The sequence below is a fragment of the Esox lucius genome, chromosome 19, assembly GCF_011004845.1.
Source record: "Esox lucius isolate fEsoLuc1 chromosome 19, fEsoLuc1.pri, whole genome shotgun sequence".
Classification (NCBI taxonomy): domain Eukaryota; kingdom Metazoa; phylum Chordata; class Actinopteri; order Esociformes; family Esocidae; genus Esox; species Esox lucius.
Window position 1 is genome coordinate 3358481 of NC_047587.1, and position 21204 is coordinate 3379684.

General features: G+C 47.0%; 1 protein-coding gene across 4 annotated transcripts; it reads right to left on the bottom strand.

The window, feature by feature from the left end:
• Positions 1 to 6090: 6090 nt before the first annotated feature.
• Positions 6091 to 21105, bottom strand: hps5 (HPS5 biogenesis of lysosomal organelles complex 2 subunit 2). 4 transcript variants are annotated; one of them, XM_020040560.2, is made up of 24 exons: positions 20519 to 21102; positions 19690 to 19781; positions 19110 to 19219; positions 18250 to 18360; positions 17984 to 18048; positions 17490 to 17682; positions 17135 to 17265; positions 16239 to 16457; positions 15806 to 15877; positions 15630 to 15718; positions 15017 to 15195; positions 14676 to 14834; positions 14098 to 14269; positions 13243 to 13366; positions 12086 to 12241; positions 11710 to 11778; positions 10844 to 11427; positions 10637 to 10757; positions 9992 to 10141; positions 9590 to 9823; positions 9122 to 9228; positions 8791 to 8940; positions 6909 to 7089; positions 6091 to 6772 (listed from the first exon to the last, which is right to left on the bottom strand). In XM_020040560.2, exons 3-24 carry the CDS (start codon positions 19215 to 19217, stop codon positions 6712 to 6714), a joined length of 3435 nt encoding a protein of 1144 aa, XP_019896119.2. In that variant the 5' UTR covers positions 19218 to 19219; positions 19690 to 19781; positions 20519 to 21102; the 3' UTR covers positions 6091 to 6711. The 4 variants fall into 4 exon arrangements, with proteins under 4 accessions (XP_019896119.2, XP_012994197.2, XP_019896121.2 ...); XM_034288382.1 differs by lacking the exon at positions 6091 to 6772 and having other exon boundaries at positions 6972 to 7079; positions 20519 to 21105; XM_013138743.3 differs by lacking the exons at positions 19690 to 19781; positions 20519 to 21102 and having other exon boundaries at positions 19110 to 19320.
• Between the last annotated feature and the right edge of the window lie 99 nt (positions 21106 to 21204).

The following is a 21204-nucleotide window of genomic DNA, read 5'->3' on the forward strand; positions in this document are numbered from 1 at the left end:
TTCTAGGGTTTACAAAGAATGGTGTGAAAAGGGAAAAACATCCAGTATGCGGCAGTCCTGTGGGCGAAAATGCCTTGTTGATGCTAGAGGTCAGAGGAGAATGGGCCGACTGATTCAAGCTGATAGAAGAGCAACTTTGACTGAAATAACCACTCGTTACAACCGAGGTATGCAGCAAAGCATTTGTGAAGCCACAACACGCACAACCTTGAGGCAGATGGGCTACAACAGCAAAAGACCCCAAATTGGACATTTGAAGACTGGAAGAATGTTTCCTGGTCTGATGAGTCTCGATTTCTGTTGAGACATTCAGATGGTAGAGTCAGAATTTGGCGTAAACAGAATGAGAACATGGATCCATCATGCCTTGTTACCACTGTGCAGGCTGGTGGTGGTGGTGTAATGGTGTGGGGGATGTTTTCTTGGCACACTTTAGGCCCTTTGGTCCCAATTGGGCATCGTTTAAATGCCACGGCCTACCTGAGCATTGTTTCTGACCATGTCCATCCCTTTATGACTACCATGTACCCGTCCTCTGATGGCTACTTCCAGCAGGATAATGCACCATGTCACAAAACTCGAATCATTTCAAATTGGTTTCTTGAACATGACAATGAGTTCACTGTACTGAAATGGCCCCCACAGTCACCAGATCTCAACCCAATAGAGCATCTTTGGGATGTGGTGGAACGGGAGCTTCGTGCCCTGGATGTGCATCCCACAAATCTCCATCAACTGCAAGATGCTATCCTATCAATATGGGCCAACATTTCTAAAGAATGCTTTCAGCACCTTGTTGAATCAATGCCTCCTAGAATTAAGGCAGTTCTGAAGGCAAAAGGGGGTCAAACACAGTATTAGTATGGTCTTCCTAATAATCCTTTAGGTGAGTGTATATTATAATACAGAATATTACATATGATCTATTATGTCAGAGCGTGAAATGCACGTTCACATAGTTGTAGTTCCCCTCTTACCTGTTCCAGTTATTAGATCGCCTGCTGTTGTCTTTATTGTATACATTTTAACCTTATCTGCAAATAATCGTTGTTTGAGGAAATTAAGCGCTTCGGTTCCTAGCGTTCACCAAAAAGAGCTGTTCGTTTGCAATCGACGAATCACTAACGTCAATGTTGAACGCTGGATGGCTTTATTCTAGTAGGTAACACGTCCGCCTTCAGACAGAGACGTTACTCTGAGAACATTTCACAAGAACTTCATGAAGACAGGCCCTGGAGTGTGAATGTCATACGACATTTTACCATAATATCCTTTCGGAGAGATGTCAAAATGCAATCAAGGTGTTGTTACAAATCATACAAATCAAGTTATTTCAATGTCTTACCTTTCATTGGTGTTGGTGTAAGCAGCATCAGTCAGTTCAATTGCTCTCCTCAATGCTTTGTGTGTGAACGAGGATCTCAGATACACATCTGAAAGAAATACTGTTTTAAATCCCTTTCCACAACTAGGTCAGAGTAATTCTAAGACTGCAAAAGCAAACTGTACAGCCACAAATACCTCATACTGGACCAAATAATGTGTTATTAAACATCCTTTGTCATCTCATTATAATGTATGAACATCTAGTTATAATGCATTGTCATAGGCTGTAAGGCATTATGTCATAATTCATTATCATTCTGTTCTAATGCATTATGAGTCAGGGACATGTATGATGTGAAGAGACCCTTCAGAGACCCTTCGCACTCATGCCACAAACTGTTTGCCCTCCTACCATCAGGCAGGCAGTACAGGTCTCTTCATTCCCACACCAGCAGGTTCAGGGACAGTTTATTTCCATCTACTGTAACCCTGCTGAACTCTGTGACCCATCAGTAACCACAGCCACCCTCCCACCGCTTAGTACCGCCTCTCAGGAACCTTGAACTACTACTTGTCTACCTCGGAACCTCATTGCTGATATCCCTGCATTTCAGTTGCACATGCACACCTTGCACCTTCAATTTGCCTGCACTGCACATTTAGAATTGGCATTGTATTAGCACCTATTTTTTTCAGATGTTATATGCATGTCTACCTCGGGAACCTCATTGCTGCATTTCAGTTGCACAGACTACCCTACACCTCCAAAAGACTACCCTACACCTCCAACAGACTACCCTTCACCTCCAACAGACTACCCTTCACCTCCAACAGACTACACTAGACCTCCAACAGACTACACTAGACCTCCAACAGACTACCATACACCTCCAACAGACTACCCTACACCTCCTACAGACTACCCTAGACCTCCAACAGGCTACCCTAGACCTCCAACAGACTACCCTTCACCTCCAACAGACTACCCTACATTTTCAACAGACTACCCTACACCTCCAACAGACTACACTAGACCTCCAACAGACTACCTTAGACCTCCAACAGACTACCCTAGACCTCCAACAGACTACCCTAGACCTCCAACAGGCTACCCTAGACCTCCAACAGACTACCCTAGACCTCCAACAGACTACCCTTCACCTCCAACAGACTACCCTTCACCTCCAACAGACTACCCTAGACCTCCAACAGACTACCCTAGACCTCCAACAGACTGCCCTTCACCTCCAACAGACTACCCTACACCTCCAACAGACTACCCTAGACCTCCAACAGACTACCCTACACCTCCAACAGACTACCCTTCATCTCCAACAGACTACCCTACACCTCCAACAGACTACCCTAGACCTCCAACAGACTGCCCTAGACCTCCAACAGACTACCCTACACCTCCAACAGACTACCCTAGACCTCCAACAGACTACCCTACACCTCCAACAGACTACCCTTCACCTCCAACAGACTACCCTACACCTCCAACAGACTACCCTAGACCTCCAACAGACTGCCCTAGACCTCCAACAGACTACCCTACATTTTCAACAGACTACCCTACACCTCCAACTTGCTTGATTGCAGTCACACATTCAAAAATGTAGGTACGAAACACGAACGGTTCTGTTCTTATAGGTACACTTTTGAAGAATGTTCCCTCAAAAGGTATAATTGTGGTCTTTATGGGGACAGAAGAGCAACTTTTGAAGTTAATTAACTTAATACTTGTACATTTGTAAATGTTCTGCCCTCCCCTATTTGCCTTCGTTGCTCATTTAGAATGGCCATTTACACTGTATTTGCCTTCATTGCTCATCTATAGATTCCACTTGTAACATACATTATACCTAATACACTATACCTAATATTTCCTGACCTTTTCTATTTGCATTTCGGGTTAGATGCTAACTGCATTTTGTTGTACTGTACTCGTACTGATAAACAACAAAGTTGAATCCAGTCTAATCTAATATGTACGACCCAGTTGCCAGACAATATAAAGTTCAATCTACAAAGCCGTTGAAAACGGTTAGTTTTACCTGAGGTAGTCTGAGCCAGCTGATTTGTTGTGGCCAGGTGAGGTAGAGAGGTCAGCAAGGTGAGAACCAAGGTAAGAACACAACAGAGGCGGACCTGAAACCACATCTCCACATTGATGAGACCAGATCTAACACACACAACGGCCTACAGGTACAGGGCGACATGATGCCAATACTGAATAAACACTTATAAAATTAGCCACTAAGAAATGTATTTAATTTTTTACACTTACCACGCGTAGTGAGTCCATCTGTAAGTGTATATTTCCAAATGAGACCAGGATCTTTTAGGGTTCAGCTGAATGTGCACAAGTGATTAAAACAACTGTGACCAACATCATTTTGTGGAGGCAAGCCAATAGTAACATAATATTTACTGGCACATTCGTCTAGGAGTCCTGGTTGAGGCCCATCAGCTGTGTGTTCTTATATATTTATCTGTCCTATGCGGGAGAAGTGCTCTTTTATACCCTGAAAATACACAGTGCCAATATATGTGTGTGTGTGTGTGTGTATTGGTGGTCATCAGGTATGTGCAGAATCCTCTTATCAGTCTCTTTGGTGACAGGCCCCCCAACATCAAACACACACAGAAGATCCCCTCATGACCTTATAACCTCGTAACAAACCTTGTTCGCGACCATTTTAACGCTTACCACATATCCCAGAGTGCACGGTTCCTTCTCGGCATGAGCAGGGGTTATGTAACATAGTGTCCTCTACCTTTGGTTCAATTCATAGCCATTAATCCCTCGACAGAATTTAGCGACCCCACAGACTATAGCAATGACTGAAACAGCCAACAGCCCCACATTGCTGATCTCAGACCCATGCAACCAAGGCTGAGGGACAGAACAGGATTTTACAGGGGCATCATCTACATTATTCCTCAGCTTTCAATTAAAAACTCTGTCTCCACCTCCCACTGTCCGCACGCTGTCCGTCTTCAGGGTCCCGTGGCCAAAGCCTCGAATCTGATTGTCACTAAGCCAGGGGCTTCCAATGACACGACCAGGTGGGCCAGAAGAATCAGCCGCAGATAGGAGATGAGTGAGAGGAGAGGATCATGGGAGTCGGAGTGTGAGGGATAACATCAGGGGAGGTTAGGATGGGGCAATAGTGTGGCGCCTGTTTGTGGCAGATTTCAAAAGAAATATGGTCCGTCGCAATTCTCTCTTTCAAGTATTATATTTTTGCGAGAAACACTTGAAAACATTTATAATTTAGGCTTTTAAAAGCACGTCAACATTTTACATTTCAGTGACCCAGATGCTCTAATCCAGAACAGCTCACAGCAGTGAATTCACAAAACCCTGTATATCCCATCCTTGTGGGAATCAAACCCACCCTGGAATTCCAAGCACTACGCTGTTCCGACTTAACGACACAGGACCTAACGAGATAAAACAACCATTTCCCTCATGCCACTTCTTTGATGTTCCAGGTGAGGCTTTATCAGACACCTCAGGAGGAATGACACTGACACATTTAATTAGTTTCACTCAGGTTCTCTGAAGAACCCTGACTAGCTACCAACACCTTATATAACATTTACCTGTTTGCAGAGGAAACATTCTTCCACAAATGCAAGAAATGTAAAACATTATAATTCATTTAAATTTTTTTACTTCTCCTTTATTTAACCAGGGAAGCTGATTGAGAACCAATTCTCAATCTCAACGCAAATTAAAACAATTTGAAGACAACACATTTACCTGGGAGTATGCCTTCCTTTTGTTGGTTATTTATGCACTCTTTATAACTTTGATCCTTAATTTCTACCCACATGCATTGTACATGTGGTTTAAGTGAGAATTATGGATTGGTCAGAAGCCGAAATCAAACATTTCCCCCCATTCTTTATCCATTCTGTACCAAAGTTTGCTAGAACACAGCTTTAAACTATTGCAGTAGCTATGTTGGTCTGGTCTAGTGTTCTTTTAACAATATGTAGGCAGCTTCAAACAGTTTCAAGGTTTGTCAAATGCACCGCACAACACCGCATCATGCTGCACCATGAAATTCTTAAGACATGGCAACCGACAGCTATGTAGTGAGAGTTAAGAAGAATATACAGCCCCAGAAAGAATTAAGAGACCACTGCACATTTTTGCTTCCTTTCCAAAAAAAGCTGAAAAGGTTTTGAGTGAGGAACAGAAGGGTTAAAATGATTCATGTGGAAGTGACGCACACACACACGGCTATCCACGGACAGGGGACAGCAGTGGACGGGGGACAGCAGTGGACGGGGGTCAGTCGTGGACGGGGGTCAGCCGCGGTCAGGGGTCACCACTAATTTATTTTCTCCTCATGGCTTTTCATTGACAGTGGAAACATGGAGGAGACAGCTGAAGACAAGTCAGTGGTGAAGGGTAGAGACGGGTTTTGAACCCCGGTCTCCGGCCCGATTCCTCATGTGTCAGACCCAATCCCACCGTCACACCCCTGCTGAACCCAAAATGTAAGGTTGTGTTAGGTCAACATTTGTAACCAATGAGGGAAAACTGATTCAGAACCAGTAGAATGTTGACACATTGGAGGATCCAACCTCCTTCTTGTGGCTCCGTCTAGAAACGCCAAAGTAGAAAACGTTTTCTAAACTGGTCACCAGCTTCTCACTCACCTTTCAGGAAGAGCTGCTGCTTTGCAAAACAGCTAATGGGGATCCCAATAAAAAGTACAAACAAGGACCCGAGATGTAAAAGCATAGATTGTAATAACAGACCATCGAATAGATCTATTTTTTTATTCACATTAAATATTAATAGATAAGCACATTTCAATTAAATATTCTCTCTTCAATATTTTCATTTAGATGCCTTTTACCCATGTTGCAGTGCAGACCCAAGGAGAAACTGACGATAAATTAACAGGAGCTCAGTAGTTAGTGCAGATACGTCATCATCCAGATGGACATGTGTTTTCAGGATCTCATTTCAAAACAACACTATGAGGTAATTTATACATGAATCACACATTTAATAGATATCAGGGTTTTGGCAACTATAAAACATAAAAACCTACATCTTTGTAACCGGACATCAAGAGCTGCATACAGGAATGTTTGTGTGTAATGAACTACCAGGAACAGCGCCAAAACACAAATGCATTAGGTGAAACACTAGTTAGTAGGTATAATGGGTTATGCAACCCCAGGTTAGGGGGTTATTTTGATTCTGATGGCTGAGTCAGGCCTGGGGCCAATTCAGTTCAGTTGATTCCATAGTTTTTTTTTCAACGAGGAGAATTGGAATGAGTTTCCTCACAGAATCGGAATGGAACAGTCATCAACTACTTCAGCTAAATGCTGTTGGCTGGCATATTCTTGCTAAGCATGCTGGGACCACAGGAAGCGATCACAGCGCTCCAACATGGTCTGGATAAGAGCCCTAGGACAGACCGGGAAGAAAGACGAGCACATCAGGAAAGAAATAAGGCAATACAACAAACACTTTGGAAGAATCAGTATTCCCTGACATGGCAGCCCAACAGGACGGTGCAGCTTTCATCACCGCCGCTGCTCACCTCTGCCTCTTCTCCGCCATGCGGAGCAGCTCACAGACCAGGGTGGAGTGTGGCCCGAGCTCAACCTCCGACTGCAACCCCACCTCATGTAGTGCCACCAGAGCCCGGTCGGGACCCACTGACCGGGCCAGACGCAGGAGCAGGTTCTCCGGGGTCATACTGGTCTGGCTGCTGCTCGGGCCTGCGGACAGGGTCCAGTTAAACAACGTCCACAATCCACCTGGCTGAGTCACTTATTTGATGACTTCTGGCTGTCCCTGTTCACAGTCCACTTTGACAGCTGCACTTGCTAACCAACTGACATTTAAAATGTAAACCCTGTGGCGTTACCTACCACCTATCCCGGACCAAACCCTGTGGCGTTACCTACCACCTATCCCGGACCAAACCCTGTGGCGTTACCTACCACCTATCCCGGACCAAACCCTGTGGCGTTACCTACCACCTATCCCGGACCAGACCCTGTGGCGTTACCTACCACCTATCCCGGACCAAACCCTGTGACGTTACCTACCACCTATCCCGGACCAAACCCTGGGGCGTTACCTACCACCTATCCCAGACCAAACCCTGTGGAGTTACCTACCACCTATCCCAGACCAAACCCTGTGGTGTTACCTACCACCTATCCCAGACCAAACCCTGTGACGTTACCTACCACCTATCCCGGACCAAACCCTGGGGCGTTACCTACCACCTATCCCAGACCAAACCCTGTGACGTTACCTACCACCTATCCCGGACCAAACCCTGTGGTGTTACCTACCACCTATCCCAGACCAAACCCTGTGACGTTACCTACCACCTATCCCAGACCAAACCCTGGGGCGTTACCTACCACTTATCCCGGACTAAACCCTGTGGTGTTACCTACCACCTATCCCGGACCAAACCCTGTGGCGTTACCTACCACCTATCCCGGACTAAACCCTGTGGTGTTACCTACCACCTATCCCGGACCAAACCCTGTGGCGTTACCTACCACCTATCCCGGACTAAACCCTGTGACGTTACCTACCACCTATCCCAGACCAAACCCTGTGGAGTTACCTACCACCTATCCCGGACCAAACCCTGGGGCGTTACCTACCACCTATCCCGGACTAAACCCTGGGGCGTTACCTACCACCTATCCCAGACCAAACCCTGTGGTGTTACCTACCACCTATCCCAGACCAAACCCTGTGACGTTACCTACCACCTATCCCGGACCAAACCCTGGGGCGTTACCTACCACCTATCCCGGACTAAACCCTGTGGTGTTACCTACCACCTATCCCGGACTAAACCCTGTGACGTTACCTACCACCTATCCCAGACCAAACCCTGTGACGTTACCTACCACCTATCCCGGACCAAACCCTGGGGCGTTACCTACCACCTATCCCGGACTAAACCCTGTGACGTTACCTACCACCTATCCCGGACCAAACCCTGGGGCGTTACCTACCACCTATCCCGGACTAAACCCTGTGGTGTTACCTACCACCTATCCCGGACCAAACCCTGGGGCGTTACCTACCACCTATCCCGGACTAAACCCTGTGGTGTTACCTACCACCTATCCCGGACTAAACCCTGTGGTGTTACCTACCACCTATCCCGGACTAAACCCTGTGGTGTTACCTACCACCTATCCCAGACCAAACCCTGTGGCGTTACCTACCACCTATCCCGGACTAAACCCTGTGGTGTTACCTACCACCTATCCCGGACTAAACCCTGTGGTGTTACCTACCACCTATCCCAGACCAAACCCTGTGGAGTTACCTACCACCTATCCCGGACTAAACCCTGTGGTGTTACCTACCACCTATCCCAGACCAAACCCTGTGGAGTTACCTACCACCTATCCCGGACTAAACCCTGTGGTGTTACCTACCCTCTGCAGAGCCTCCGTTGGACAGGCTGGGGCTGCAGGTTCTGCTAGAGGCTGTGGTGGTTGAAGGGGTCTGGGAGGAGGACGATGCTCTGCACTGCTGAGACAGCTGGAGAAGCACCTTCCACTCCTCCATGGTCTGAGGCACGATGCCTGATGGGAAGAGGAACCAGGGTGCCGTCATGCCCGTGACCCAATGTCACTGCCATCAAACATGTTACAGTTCTTTACACGTAATATTTAGTCAGAAATTCTTACTGTTCATTTCACTATTGTTTACTATTATTTTTCTTAAGCATTTGTCCGTTTACACTGCCAGTATGGCAGGCATTACCATGAGGCTCCTCCAGCAGGCACATGTCATCCAGTCTACAGATGGTGGACAGGGCCTCCGTACGGCGCTGGAGCTCATTACACAGGTAGATATAGCCTGTCCAGAACCTACAACAGGACCACAGTCATTACACAGGTAGATATAGCCTGTCCAGAACCTACAACAGAACCACAGTCATTACACAGGGAGACACAGCCCGTCCAGTACCTACAACTGGACCACAGTCATTACACAGGTAGATATAGCCTGTTCAGAACCTACAACAGGACCACAGTCATTACACAGGGAGACACAGCCCGTCCAGTACCTACAACTGGACCACAGTCATTACACAGGGGGACACAGCCCGTCCAGTACCTACAACAGGACCACAGTCATTACAACAGAACGGGGCTGCCTGGATGGGAATTCGATTAGTGACCTCTAGTGGAAGAAACAATGGTATTATTGTGTCACGCAGCCATTCACCCGTGACTCCTGCAGGTTTCAGCCATCGTCTGCTTGGCTGCCAGGTGGGCAGGGAGACGGATCAGGAGGGACAGGAGACGCCCGTAGCCCCAGCTGAAGAAATGAGAGTGCCAACGTGGTTGTCCGTCAGCGGTCAGCGTATCGCTCTGTTGAGGTGCATCGTGGGTCAGGGCCAGCACCAGCCAATCCTGTCGCAGAGTCTCTGGTTGGAGGAGGGAGCCCAGGAATGATAGGCTAGAGAAGATTTTAGTAAACAAGTCAAATCAATATGGACCCGACATAACCCTTTCAAGATTCAAGGAGAATATCTGCTCATTCAGAAGTGTGTGTGTGTGTGACAGCATAGTTGAATACAGAGAATACACCACAAATAAATGGCCTTATACTGAAATATATATCTACCGTTGCTCCTCGGGCCTTGATTGGACGAGGTTGTCCAGGTAAGCCAGGAAGTGGCTCTGATTGGCCATGGCATCGATATCAGATGGTAGGATTGTGGGATAGAATTGGGCGAAGGAGCGAACTGCCACCTCCCCGTGCTTCTCATACAACCTACATGAAGGAGGAAAGGGAGGTCAAAGGATTACTCCACAGAATATCAAGGGCCATACACAGCAGTATCAAAGTTCGGTCTCGCTCAGTAATGGTCTCGCTCAGGGACAGAACCACAGGGGTTTTCACCTTGTAGGCTCAGGGATTTGAACCAGTGACATTTTTTCACAGGCCCAATACGTTTGTCAATGGGAGATTGATAACCCCCTGAGGTCAAATGGATATTTGCTATTCTGTTTGGATGGTCTAGAAAATATGCTGAAAAGGATATTGGGCACATTCATGTTATTAAGCAGAGTTTCTCAACCCTGCAGGTTTTAGATCTCTCCCTGCTCCCTAATATCATGAAGAAAGTCACGTCATGTAGTATTATATTACCATGAAGTTCCTATTCAGACACCAGACCCAAACATTCGGATAACTTGAGGTCCGGGGATACCAAACGGTTTGATTAATGACTGGGTTAATTGAACTGGAATTAAGGAGTGAGGTTACCTGTGCAGGTGACTGAGCAGAACGGGAGAACTCCAGGGCTGTAGTTCCCGGAGGCAGCGCAGAGACTTGAGGAGGTCCCCTTTCTGGATCACCTCCGTCATCTTACTGGTCTGGGTGACCTCTGTCAGAAGGAGTGAAGGCCTTTCAGTCGTGTGCGTGCGTGCGTGCGAGCACACCAGTGTCTCAGAATGAGTGCTCGCTACATACCTAGCATCGCCTCCATGAAGGAGCTGTGGACCTCTGGCTGTTCCCGGTAGCTGAGCAGACACATGCTCCTCACCCGCTCCTGGTCCAGCAGGAAGAACCAGCGCCTCAGGAACCCCACCACCCCGACCTCACCCCTTTCATTCCGGACGGCGGGGTCCTCGAAACAGCCCAGCTCCAAGTGCAGAGTGGCCAGCTGGGTGAGGTCGGCCTGGAGGTCTGAAAGAAGGGGTTTGGGGGAGCACACTCTCAGGGGCTCTGGGGCTGGAGGTTGGGCATCGGTGGTTTCGGGAGGCTCTTCAGGCCTGCGGTGGTCCTCCTGTCCTTCACACCACTGTGAGGAATCATCTCTTCTCTTCACCACGTCCTCCTCCTCCTGGACCTCCTCTGTCAACTCTTCTGGACAGATGGCGGTGATCTCAGGCGGAACATCTGTGTCCCCTTCCTGACCAACAACCGATTTGCCATCACAAGCCGAACGCTGCTCCTCCGGGCCTAGAACCCGCTCCAACAGAAGAACCCATTCCTGTAGGGTTCCTTTAAGACAGACTGGGTCGAACAGAACCAATGGATCCTGGATCTGAGCACTGAGATTGGTAGAATATATTTAACATTAAAATCAAGTCTCTTTACACTATCAATCAGATTTCTATGAGATGACTGAAAAAAAATGCATATTTCTTATAATCAGGTTCTCTACGCCGTCTGTATTCATGTATGTGAAACAAATAGGGTCAGTGTTGTGGCTCTGAAATGTTTGTTATAAGCAGGTAATTAATGTGAAATACACTGGTTATCAAGTGTTGTCAGATGTGTACTTAACAGATTATCAATGTAATAAAGGGCCAGTGTTGTTTCTCTGTACTCACAGTACTCTCTGTGTTGCTGTTATCAGGTCCTGCAGTTCAGACTTGGCTGTCGGTTGGTCGATAGGCTCCCTGGGTAACAGGCAACACAAGCCAGGATCAGAGAAGACAATCACTTGGCTTGGTCTAGAAGCATGTCCATTCAAATGGATTTGAACATAAAGACCTCTCACTGAACAAAAACAGTTAATGATGTCCTAGAAAAACTACAGAGTCAATAGTATGAATGGCATTTACCTTGCAGTTATTTACCAGAGACATATTAACATACTGGGACCCCTTGGGAATCAAACCCACAACCCTGACATTCCAAGCACCGTGCTCTTACCAAGTGAGCTACATGGGATTAACGCAGGAGAGCAAGCCACTCTCTACTCACTCATTGTCAACGTCTTCTGGAAACGACGCGGGGACAGCGATGACCTCCACGTTTCCATGAGTCCCCTCCTTAGGGTCAGGGGGGCGTGGCCAAAGGTCAGAGTTCATCTGGAGAGTGTTGATCTTCTCAGTAGTCTTCTTCACGAAACTGGACACACTGACATATAGGAGACACGGAGACGTTACAGGACACGTCTACAGAAAACCGTGGTCCTCCGTTCACTAGAACACCAGTACGTATCACAACAAACGATCACACAACTCTTCAGTATTTTCTTGAAAGACCAAAATATCAAATCACCCGAAGATTGGCCCCCGGCAGGAATCGGTACTCTGGTCTAATTAACGTGTTACATTAAATGAACCAATTAAGGAAACCAAAATGTTTGAAGAACATCAGAATGTCTTCCTTTCATTAGACCACACAGATTTGACAAAACCGCAACAGCAATTTTTGACCGGAGACCAGTAATGGATACAGCCAATGGTTTCCTGCTTTCACAGCTTCATACTAAACATAGACATACTAAAAGTAAATCACCATCATCACCATCATCATCTTACCGCTAAGACATACCACCTTGACCGTGCGTACGGTCAGGAAAACTGTTACAGACAGTGAGACACTAACACACGTGTTAAGGCCACCCACAACAGAGAAAGACAATACTGAATAAGCCAATAATAAAACGGAGCATGATGTTATGGAATCTGAACTTAAATTATAAGTGAAGAAAAACGTACCGAATGCAGAGATGACCGGCATTGAATGAAAGGACTGAAATATAACCTGGCTAATTCTACTTGTAGTTTGAAAAAAAGGGGAAGAAGACCTGTCAGAGAGAACAGCTGCACACTAATGGTTTAGCCTGAAAATTATTTTAATCACAACTCTCACTTCCCATTTCAAGACGAAAGCACTGAATTTAGTTTCACAACGGAAGGACTAACTATGCTACGTATTCATTTAAGGTCACAAACAGATTTCCCCACAAATTACATATCACTTCGTAATGGAGTACAATCTGACAAAAAATAAATAAAAAAAGACCAAAAACACTAACCTGTATACAAACGTAAATTATACGCAAAAAAACAACAACAACAACAATAATAATAATAAATAATGTCTTGGTTGATATATTCTAGATGGATCACCTGTCTCGGACCGCCTGTAGAGCAATGCGGGAGTGTTTGGGGCGGAATGACAGGGGGAGGTGGAAGGGGTGGCTACTGCTGGGTTCAGAACGCTCCCCCTCCAGAATGACTCCGCCTGGGGGATCTGGATGAAGGAGGGATGGAGGAAGAGGTGGACGCGGGTGGGGTGAGATGAGATCTAAACAGATACGGCAAAAGGGCTCAAAACCACAGCTGAAATATGAATGTGATGTCAATAACACTGAGAAATGGTTATGTTGTAATGTGCAGCAGATGATACCGGACAACAGAGCTGAAGATGCCCACGTAGAGCCCCACCACATTAACGATCCATCCACTACTACAAAACTCCCCCCGGACCTACAAAACTCCCCCTGGACCTACAAAACTCCCCCTGGACCTACAAAACCGCCCCTCAGGCCCCCCAGCCCTCAGGCCCCCCAATGTTCCAACATCGTCACATCAGAGTGAACTCGCCTAATCCAGGGAGCGTGAGAAGTGAGTGCTAAGTCTGCTAACTCGCTACAGAGTTCACCAACTAGCTACGCACCTCAGAAGGAGCCTGAGGAAAATGGGGCGAGTCTGGAACAAAAACAGTCACGTTGATTACATCAGACACGTAACCACAGACCGCATCACATCGTAGGTGATATCAACCCTGCAAGTGGGCAAAGTCCTTCGACATCAGCTTTTGGAAACTGTAACAGCCTTGATGGAGATTCCCTAAAGGTAACATGGCTCTAGGGCGAGGGCTTCAGGGCGGTCTGCTGGCCATAGCAGTTTTACGTTCCCATTTTGGTTAAAGAACTTCCTCAGTGCTGATTACATTGGGCCATAACAAAACCCAGATCTGACCATGCTCCGCCCCCTGCTGGTGTTGTTCCTCCTCCTGAACGAAGCTGAACTCCTTCAGACGCTCTTCCTCCACCATCGACTGGCTGACCAAGGAGCTGGTCTCCTCGTCCGATTGGCTGCCTCGCCTGCTGATGACACGGTAGATGCCGCAATCCAGAACGTTGAAGCTCTCCTGGATACAAGACAGGCTGTTAACACACACAGTAAAATAACACAGCGGTCCCAGATCAATCCCCTATAATGTTCCTGATAACTAAAATGCCCGGCCGTCCTCTAAGGGACTGTGCTGGTACATTAAGTGTCCTCGCGCTAGAGAAATGGACACATGCCATGCAGGCCTTTCTAGCTCAGACAAAGCTTAATCAGGCCTAGTTCCAACCTCTCAGCATTCACGCAGCCAGTGGCGTTGCATCGCCGCATTCACACAGCCAGTGGCGTCGTCCACTTTGTAAATGCTGGGAGTAGTGGACAGCTCTAAAGAAGCGCCAGCTCCGACTGTCAGCTGGAGTGAGAATCCAGCTCTTACTTTCCACTCCCTACGGTGTCCTGTTGGGGACAAACAGGACCTCCAGACTCACATGGGACGAGATACTGCTCCTGCGACTGCTAGATGCGGAGTCTAAAGGCTCCAGCTTGGTGATCACTTCCTCCAGCTGGCCAATCAGATCCACGTCGTCGAAGACACTCAGCTGTGACTTAAGGTGATCCAGCCGATCGATGGGGATCGACTTCCTTGCCTGGGAACACAGATGAGCAAATAACACAGAGTTAGATTTGGTTCCCAGAGGGATCAAATAAACCCACTGGCAGCGCCAAGTCCCCATGGGCCTATGGGATCGTCTCCGTGATCTACAACTGATTTGGTGTGCGCGGTTGAGGGGCGCGGTTGAGGGGTGCGGTTACAGCAGCCCCGCCTCACCCTGGCAGGGGCGATGGCCTGTTGGAACATGACACAGACGGCAGCCGCCAGAGGCCACGCCTCCCTGCGCAGCAACCTCTCGACACAGCGCTCCACGGACAACAGCGAGAGGTGGGACAGGCGGCCGTCGCCATGGAGACAGAACAGCTCGTTGCGGTACACTGCGATCTCGGAGACGTCTGCAAAACAAGAGGAATGACACCCCTTCCCGTTATTTGTCGTCAGAGGCTGCGGTCGTCAGACTTGTCGGCAGGCTCGGAGTGTACACTGTTCACCCGCTCAAGCACCTACAGGGAAGCTACAGCATCAACCCTTCCCCAATCAGGAGGAAATATGTCAGACAATTACCAACAGTATTTTCGGTAATTCCCATAGTTTTGGGAAATTGAACAAATTTTTACAACCCTACAATCACCAGACGGTTCACACAGAAACTACGGCAACACCAACCTGGAGTCGGTTCATAACAAGACGCTCCCTTCAGGTAGTACACAAATTCCAATTATCGTCATTGTTTTTAGTGGAGTTTGACCCACTTTCTGAATTGACCGGGACTCAAATGTACTTGACCCTGGTGTCATCAGATGGCGGTGTTAAAGGCACCAGTCTTTACCTTTCACCTCAGTCCACAGCAGGACCTGGCCACTCTGAGGGGTGAAGACGTAGATGGCCGAGTCGGTCCACGTCAACAGCTTCTGATCCCTGCGGAGGGCACACAGAAGTTAGTGTGTGTGTGTGTGTGTGTGCACGCACACAAGTCTCTATTGGGCGAGTGGAACAACACATTACCCAAAGTAGAGCAGCCTGGGGAAAGCGATGGACTGAGAACTCTTCTGTGCTGTGTTGTATTGAGGCTCACTTCTGCACAGATTGAAAATGGAGGAAGACAGTTAGAGGTGCCCCGACCCCATCGCAGCCAAACCACAAACTTCATCATCATCATCATCATCATCATCATCATCATCATCATCATCATCATCATCATCGTGTGGTTGTAGAACAGTCAACAACAAGCTTCCACCACCAGCAATGGTTACTGGTAAAGACTGTCATCGAAGACACCCTTTGATGCCCACAGTCACCTGTAGCCAACCAGAGGTACGGGGGGGGGGGGGGGGGGCACCGCTGATTTACCTGTAGCCAACCAGAGGTATGGGGGGGGGGCACCGCTGATGTACCTGTAGCTGACCAGAGGTATGGGGGGGGGGCACCGCTGATGTACCTGTAGCTGACCAGAGGTATGGGGGGAATGGCCAGTAGCTGTTTAAACTGGTGCGTGCTGAGGACCTCTCCGGTGAAGTTGGCCTCCCAGAGCCGGGAACCGGGCCTGGCACAGTACAGCAGAGGAGGCTGGCCAGCCGTCTGACCGCGGCTCAGAGGGAAGAAACATGCCCCGTATTCCCCATCGCGCTCCTTGTTACCGACACGCCAGAATTTCTCCCTGTGGGGATGGAAAGGGGGAGCAGGTTTTACATGAGGGTAGCAGTAGCGCGGTTGTTATGAACGCACTTTGAAACAGGAGTGGATGAATCTTTCAGACAGCACCAGGACATTAAGTAGTTTCAATTCAGTAAATCAGGACATTACACAGAAAAGGAGAAAGCACTGTCAAAAGAAGCCTTTTCTCTTTTTTGTGCAGAAAAATAAATGATATATAGTATAGTATTAGTAGTATATAGTATTTCTTGCAATAATAATATTTTCCTTATAAATTAAACTTCCCAAACGAATAATGTTTTATTTTCCTCACGCTCTACCCAGCTTCAGAAGACAACAAAAACAGAACCTTCGTCGATTACAGGTCTTTTATCAAAGAAAGCTTGTAATTGAGGTCCAGTCAAACTCAGTGAAGTTAAACCAACACTACATTTGAATTATTTATTTTTTAAACCTACTGATTTCAGATACCAAACAATGAACCACAACACTGTCCATTGTAATTTTAGATAAATCTGTTTTTTCAAAACTGTCATTTTGGAGCCCCAGTCAGCCAACAGGCCTATTCTCAAACGTGTGGTTGAACGAACCAGGCTGGATCCAAAATGTGTGGTTGAACGAACCAGGCTGGATCCGAAATGTGTGGTTGAACGAACCAGGCTGGATCCGAGGCGGACATACCTCTCCGTGTCGCAGAGGTAGCAGCGGCTGAGAGAGGACACCAGCAGACGTCCGTCCAGGTAACCCAGCTGAACCACCCTGGAGTCCACGGTGGTGATTGTCTGGACAGGGAAGATCACAAAACCGGAACCCTGGGGAAAAAAAATACAAAACAAAAGTTACTGAAGACCCCTCGGCACTGAGGGAGCATACGATTGGTGGATTCGCAGAAGGGAGTTTCCACCACTGCTGAATCAGCAAACGTGAGTATGCAAGTGCATTCTTTGGAAGGAGGATTAAACTGGCCCCCACCCATCAGAGTAAAGAAATAAAATGTGTGCTCAGAAGGAAAACCAACATTGAGGACCTCTGGTACCTTTCCGAGTTTGGAGGACCCGGCACGGAGGTAGGAAACCTTGCCTCCTGCGTCACCTGCAAACACCCGGAGGGCTGCTGTATCCCAGCAGAGGGAGGTGATCACCTGGCCGCGGTGCTCCCAGGACACACTGACCCTCTCAGGCCGGCCACGGCGCTCCAGCTGCAGCTCCCACACCACTACCAGGCCCTGACTGGAGGACAAGGACAGACACATCAACCTCCACCTCCAGGCCCTGACTGGAGGACAAGGACAGACACATCAACCTCCACCTCCAGGCCCTGACTGGAGGATGAGGACAGAGACATCAACCTCCTTGTCCTCTGGTCAGAGAGAGGACAGAGAGACAGTGAGATAGTCAGGCAGACAAACAGAAGGGGAAGACAGAACTGATTCAAGTAGTTGTGGATCATGTTGAACTCAAACTGAAACATTTAAGTGAAACCCATGAACTTCTAATGCAACATCATGCTTTGAATGCACTCCTAATTAACCTTGTAGCCACAGCAATGAAGTCTTCATCATGTGGACAACAGGCCACCTGGGTGATGGATCCCTCCTGAAACAGAAGAAATACATGATTTATTAACCCTCACGCATCCTCAGAGAGGGTTAAGACGGGCACAATATGGGTCGTGTATTGGGTTTGACTTTCACTTTTTTTGGCCACACCCCCCCAGCATGTGGTCCCCCAGCATGTGGTCCCCCAGCATGTGGTCCCCTATGCCGTGTGCGGGATACAGAACAGTTTGGACGTCACCTTGTGCGTGAGGATGAGTCTCTGTTTCCATCCCTCCCTCTGGATGAGGTGCAGCCCTCCTGCTGACGTTCCCAAAGCGAGCCATTTCCTGGATGCAGTCAGGCAGGTACACTACCGCAGAGGGTGGGAAGAGAGCGTCTCACAGATGCATAATTTACAGGGCAAAATACAGTAATCAGCGCCTATATGTTCATAATTCTGGTTTGTACCGATGGCATCCTATGAGATTAGAAAAACCCTGGCATTCCAAATGTCATTCTCTGACAAATGAGCAACCTGAAATGCACATTCAAACTTTTTACAGGAGCAAAACAGATTGTTTTGTATTCAATACAAACCACTTGTCATGTTAAAACGTTTTCTTTAACAGGGGCTCCCAAATCCTTATTTCATTTAGGGCGCCAGCATTTTCTTATTTTATTCAAGTTTATTTTATACCAAGGTACTGAACAATGAAGAAACACGCAGTAAAGAAAGCAATGAAATGCCAGAGAGAGGCATGACTTTGATGCACATGTGAAAACTGTAGAACGTTTGTTTAGTCACTAAGCTGAGAAACGACCTTTACCGTCACAAAAACAATCGGATGATGTCATCTTAATGTGGAACTGTTACGATCACATGACTAAATCACATTCTGTAAACACATATCAATAACTAAGGTTTCATATCAGTCCAGGCATAATACATTATCATTACAAAACAGGAAACTGAATAACTTTTGAGGAAATCAGGTCACTTCTTATTATTATTTAAAGCAGTAGCATAAATTGCCTACATAAATGTCATGATTGTTGATAAACTACAAATTTCTGGTATTTAAACAACTACTTAATGTCATGTCTGGAAACATGACCCACCTTGAGCCTGCCAGAGTCCAGACGGAGAGCAGACAGCAGGGGATCCAGACAGTCAAACTCTGCCAGGACATGGCTCTGGATCTCTGGCAATACTGGTAACATAGGCATGGCTGTAGTCCTAACCAGGTACGCAAGTAGAGAGAAGGAGAAACACAGGGACAGAGAGACAGAGACACAGGCAGAGAGAGAGAGAGAGAGAGAGAGAGACACACACACACAGGCAGAGAGAAAGAGAGACACACACACACAGGCAGATCGAGAGGGAGAGACACACAGGCTGAGTGAGACACACACAGGCAGAGAGCGAGAGAGACAGGCAGAGAGCGAGAGAGACAGGCAGAGAGACACAGACACACAAACAAATATATATATGTTTACTATAGGCTGCTTCTGCTATCACCAAACAAGACAAATACACACCACTTAATGCGTCTTTTGTGAGCACTTCTAGAAGCCTGACCAACACGTTTAATTTACCAAACTTTATTTCTGTCAAAAATGATCCGGTGATTCAACGCTGCTCTACGGTAGCGGTCACATTTGACAAAGAGATCAACCCTCCGGCGAACAGGCCGCTCACCAAACTGTCCGCTCCCAATGAATTAGCAGCCTCTTGGCAAAACGTCAGCTACCATCATCTCCGTTCTGTCATCTGACTCACACGATGCTCCACTGAAATTGAAACATCATGATTTCAATTACTCGCATTATTAAAGGGGACATGTATTAAGGAAAATTATTTCGAATTAGGAAGGATATGGGCGGAATGTACATTCTCAAGAGTGTATTACTATTGGGAGCACCTTTGCAGAGATGGCTCCTTAGCAAAAACGTGAAGTGAAAGATTTAAAACATCTAACCACTCTCACTCTGTCCAACTGGGAGTATCTGACATCTCGCTGCAAACAACCTAACAACAAACTTTAACATTCCAACACGGACTGTAGCTGCACCAGCTAAATGAAAGCAAAACTTAAAAAGTTAGGTTTGTTCACTTCACTAGGGGACAGAGCGCATTTAGTTAGTAGCTTGAAAAGTTTTTTTTTTTTGTCTTGATGTAAGAAAAAGAAAAAACTTTCGGGTCAGTGTGATGGTGGCATGACCAAAGATTTGACGGAACATCACGGGACTCTAGCAGAGAACGTGCCTGAACAGCCACCGTTATAATACTGGCAAATCGCATACCTTCGCTAGCGAACAGAGTTAGTGAAATATAAGAAACGTAAACACTGGAACTAGTCAGCTTTGTATCCGACTGATCATTATCGATTATTAAATGTTGTTGTTGTTAGCTACATAGCTAATTAGCAATATATATATACAGCTACACTGTGTGCAGTGGTCTTAGTTAGCTTATAATGCGCGGCTAAATAAGAGCCCCTATCAGGTTAGTGTTCAGACAAACTTACCTGGCACCTTCACAGTCCCGCTGTTAGAATCGCGATCTGATCTTCATTGACTTTTAGCCACAGTTAATATCAGTTCATGTCATAGCTTAGCTATGCATCCATCCAAACCAAATGGTACTGTCAAACTGTGCTGTCAAACTCAAACTGTCCAGCAGCGACTACTGTTCTGTTGTGGTAGGACACTTCCTGAAAAGTCGTACTCTTTATTTGAAATCTTTCCCTTGGAGGTGTGCCCGAATTGTAATGCAGACTTTACAGTCCCCTTCAAGTCAGGTTGGCTTTGACTTGAAGTCGTAGAAAAAACATGAATCAATAGTGGCCATTGCAATTGCTTGGAAGCACAAAAAAACGGGGAAAACTCCATAACGCTGCAAGTTATTGAATATGAGGTTGTTTCAGTGAACATCCACGCAAACCTTTGTAACACGCCACCAGTATTTTAGGTTCACAGAAATTACAAGTCTTTGTGGGCACTATTTTCTGTCGTACAGGCACATACTTTTCCGGCCAGTGTTCGGGTAGTGCTGCGATCCATTAGCAGCCCTCCATCGATTGAAACCATAGACTGTAACACGAGATGACGCCCAAGACATCCTCTGCAGCACACAGAAATAGCTTTTAAAATGAGACGAGTTGTCATTAGCTGCACTTAGGAACTTGCCCCTACGACACTGACCGTGGTTCAG

Excerpts from the sequence above, each read along its gene's own strand:
- hps5 (XM_020040560.2), bottom strand. The coding sequence starts at position 19,217 with ATGCCTATGTTACCAGTATTGCCAGAGATCCAGAGCCATGTCCTGGCA. Across the intron at positions 13,367-14,097 it reads CCAGCAGGGGGCGGAGCATG|ATCCCCCAGGCGGAGTCATT; the intron begins GTCAGATCTGGG and ends TCCTTCATCCAG. Across the intron at positions 10,142-10,636 it reads CTGCTCAGTCACCTGCACAG|GTTGTATGAGAAGCACGGGG; the intron begins GTAACCTCACTC and ends TCCTTCATGTAG.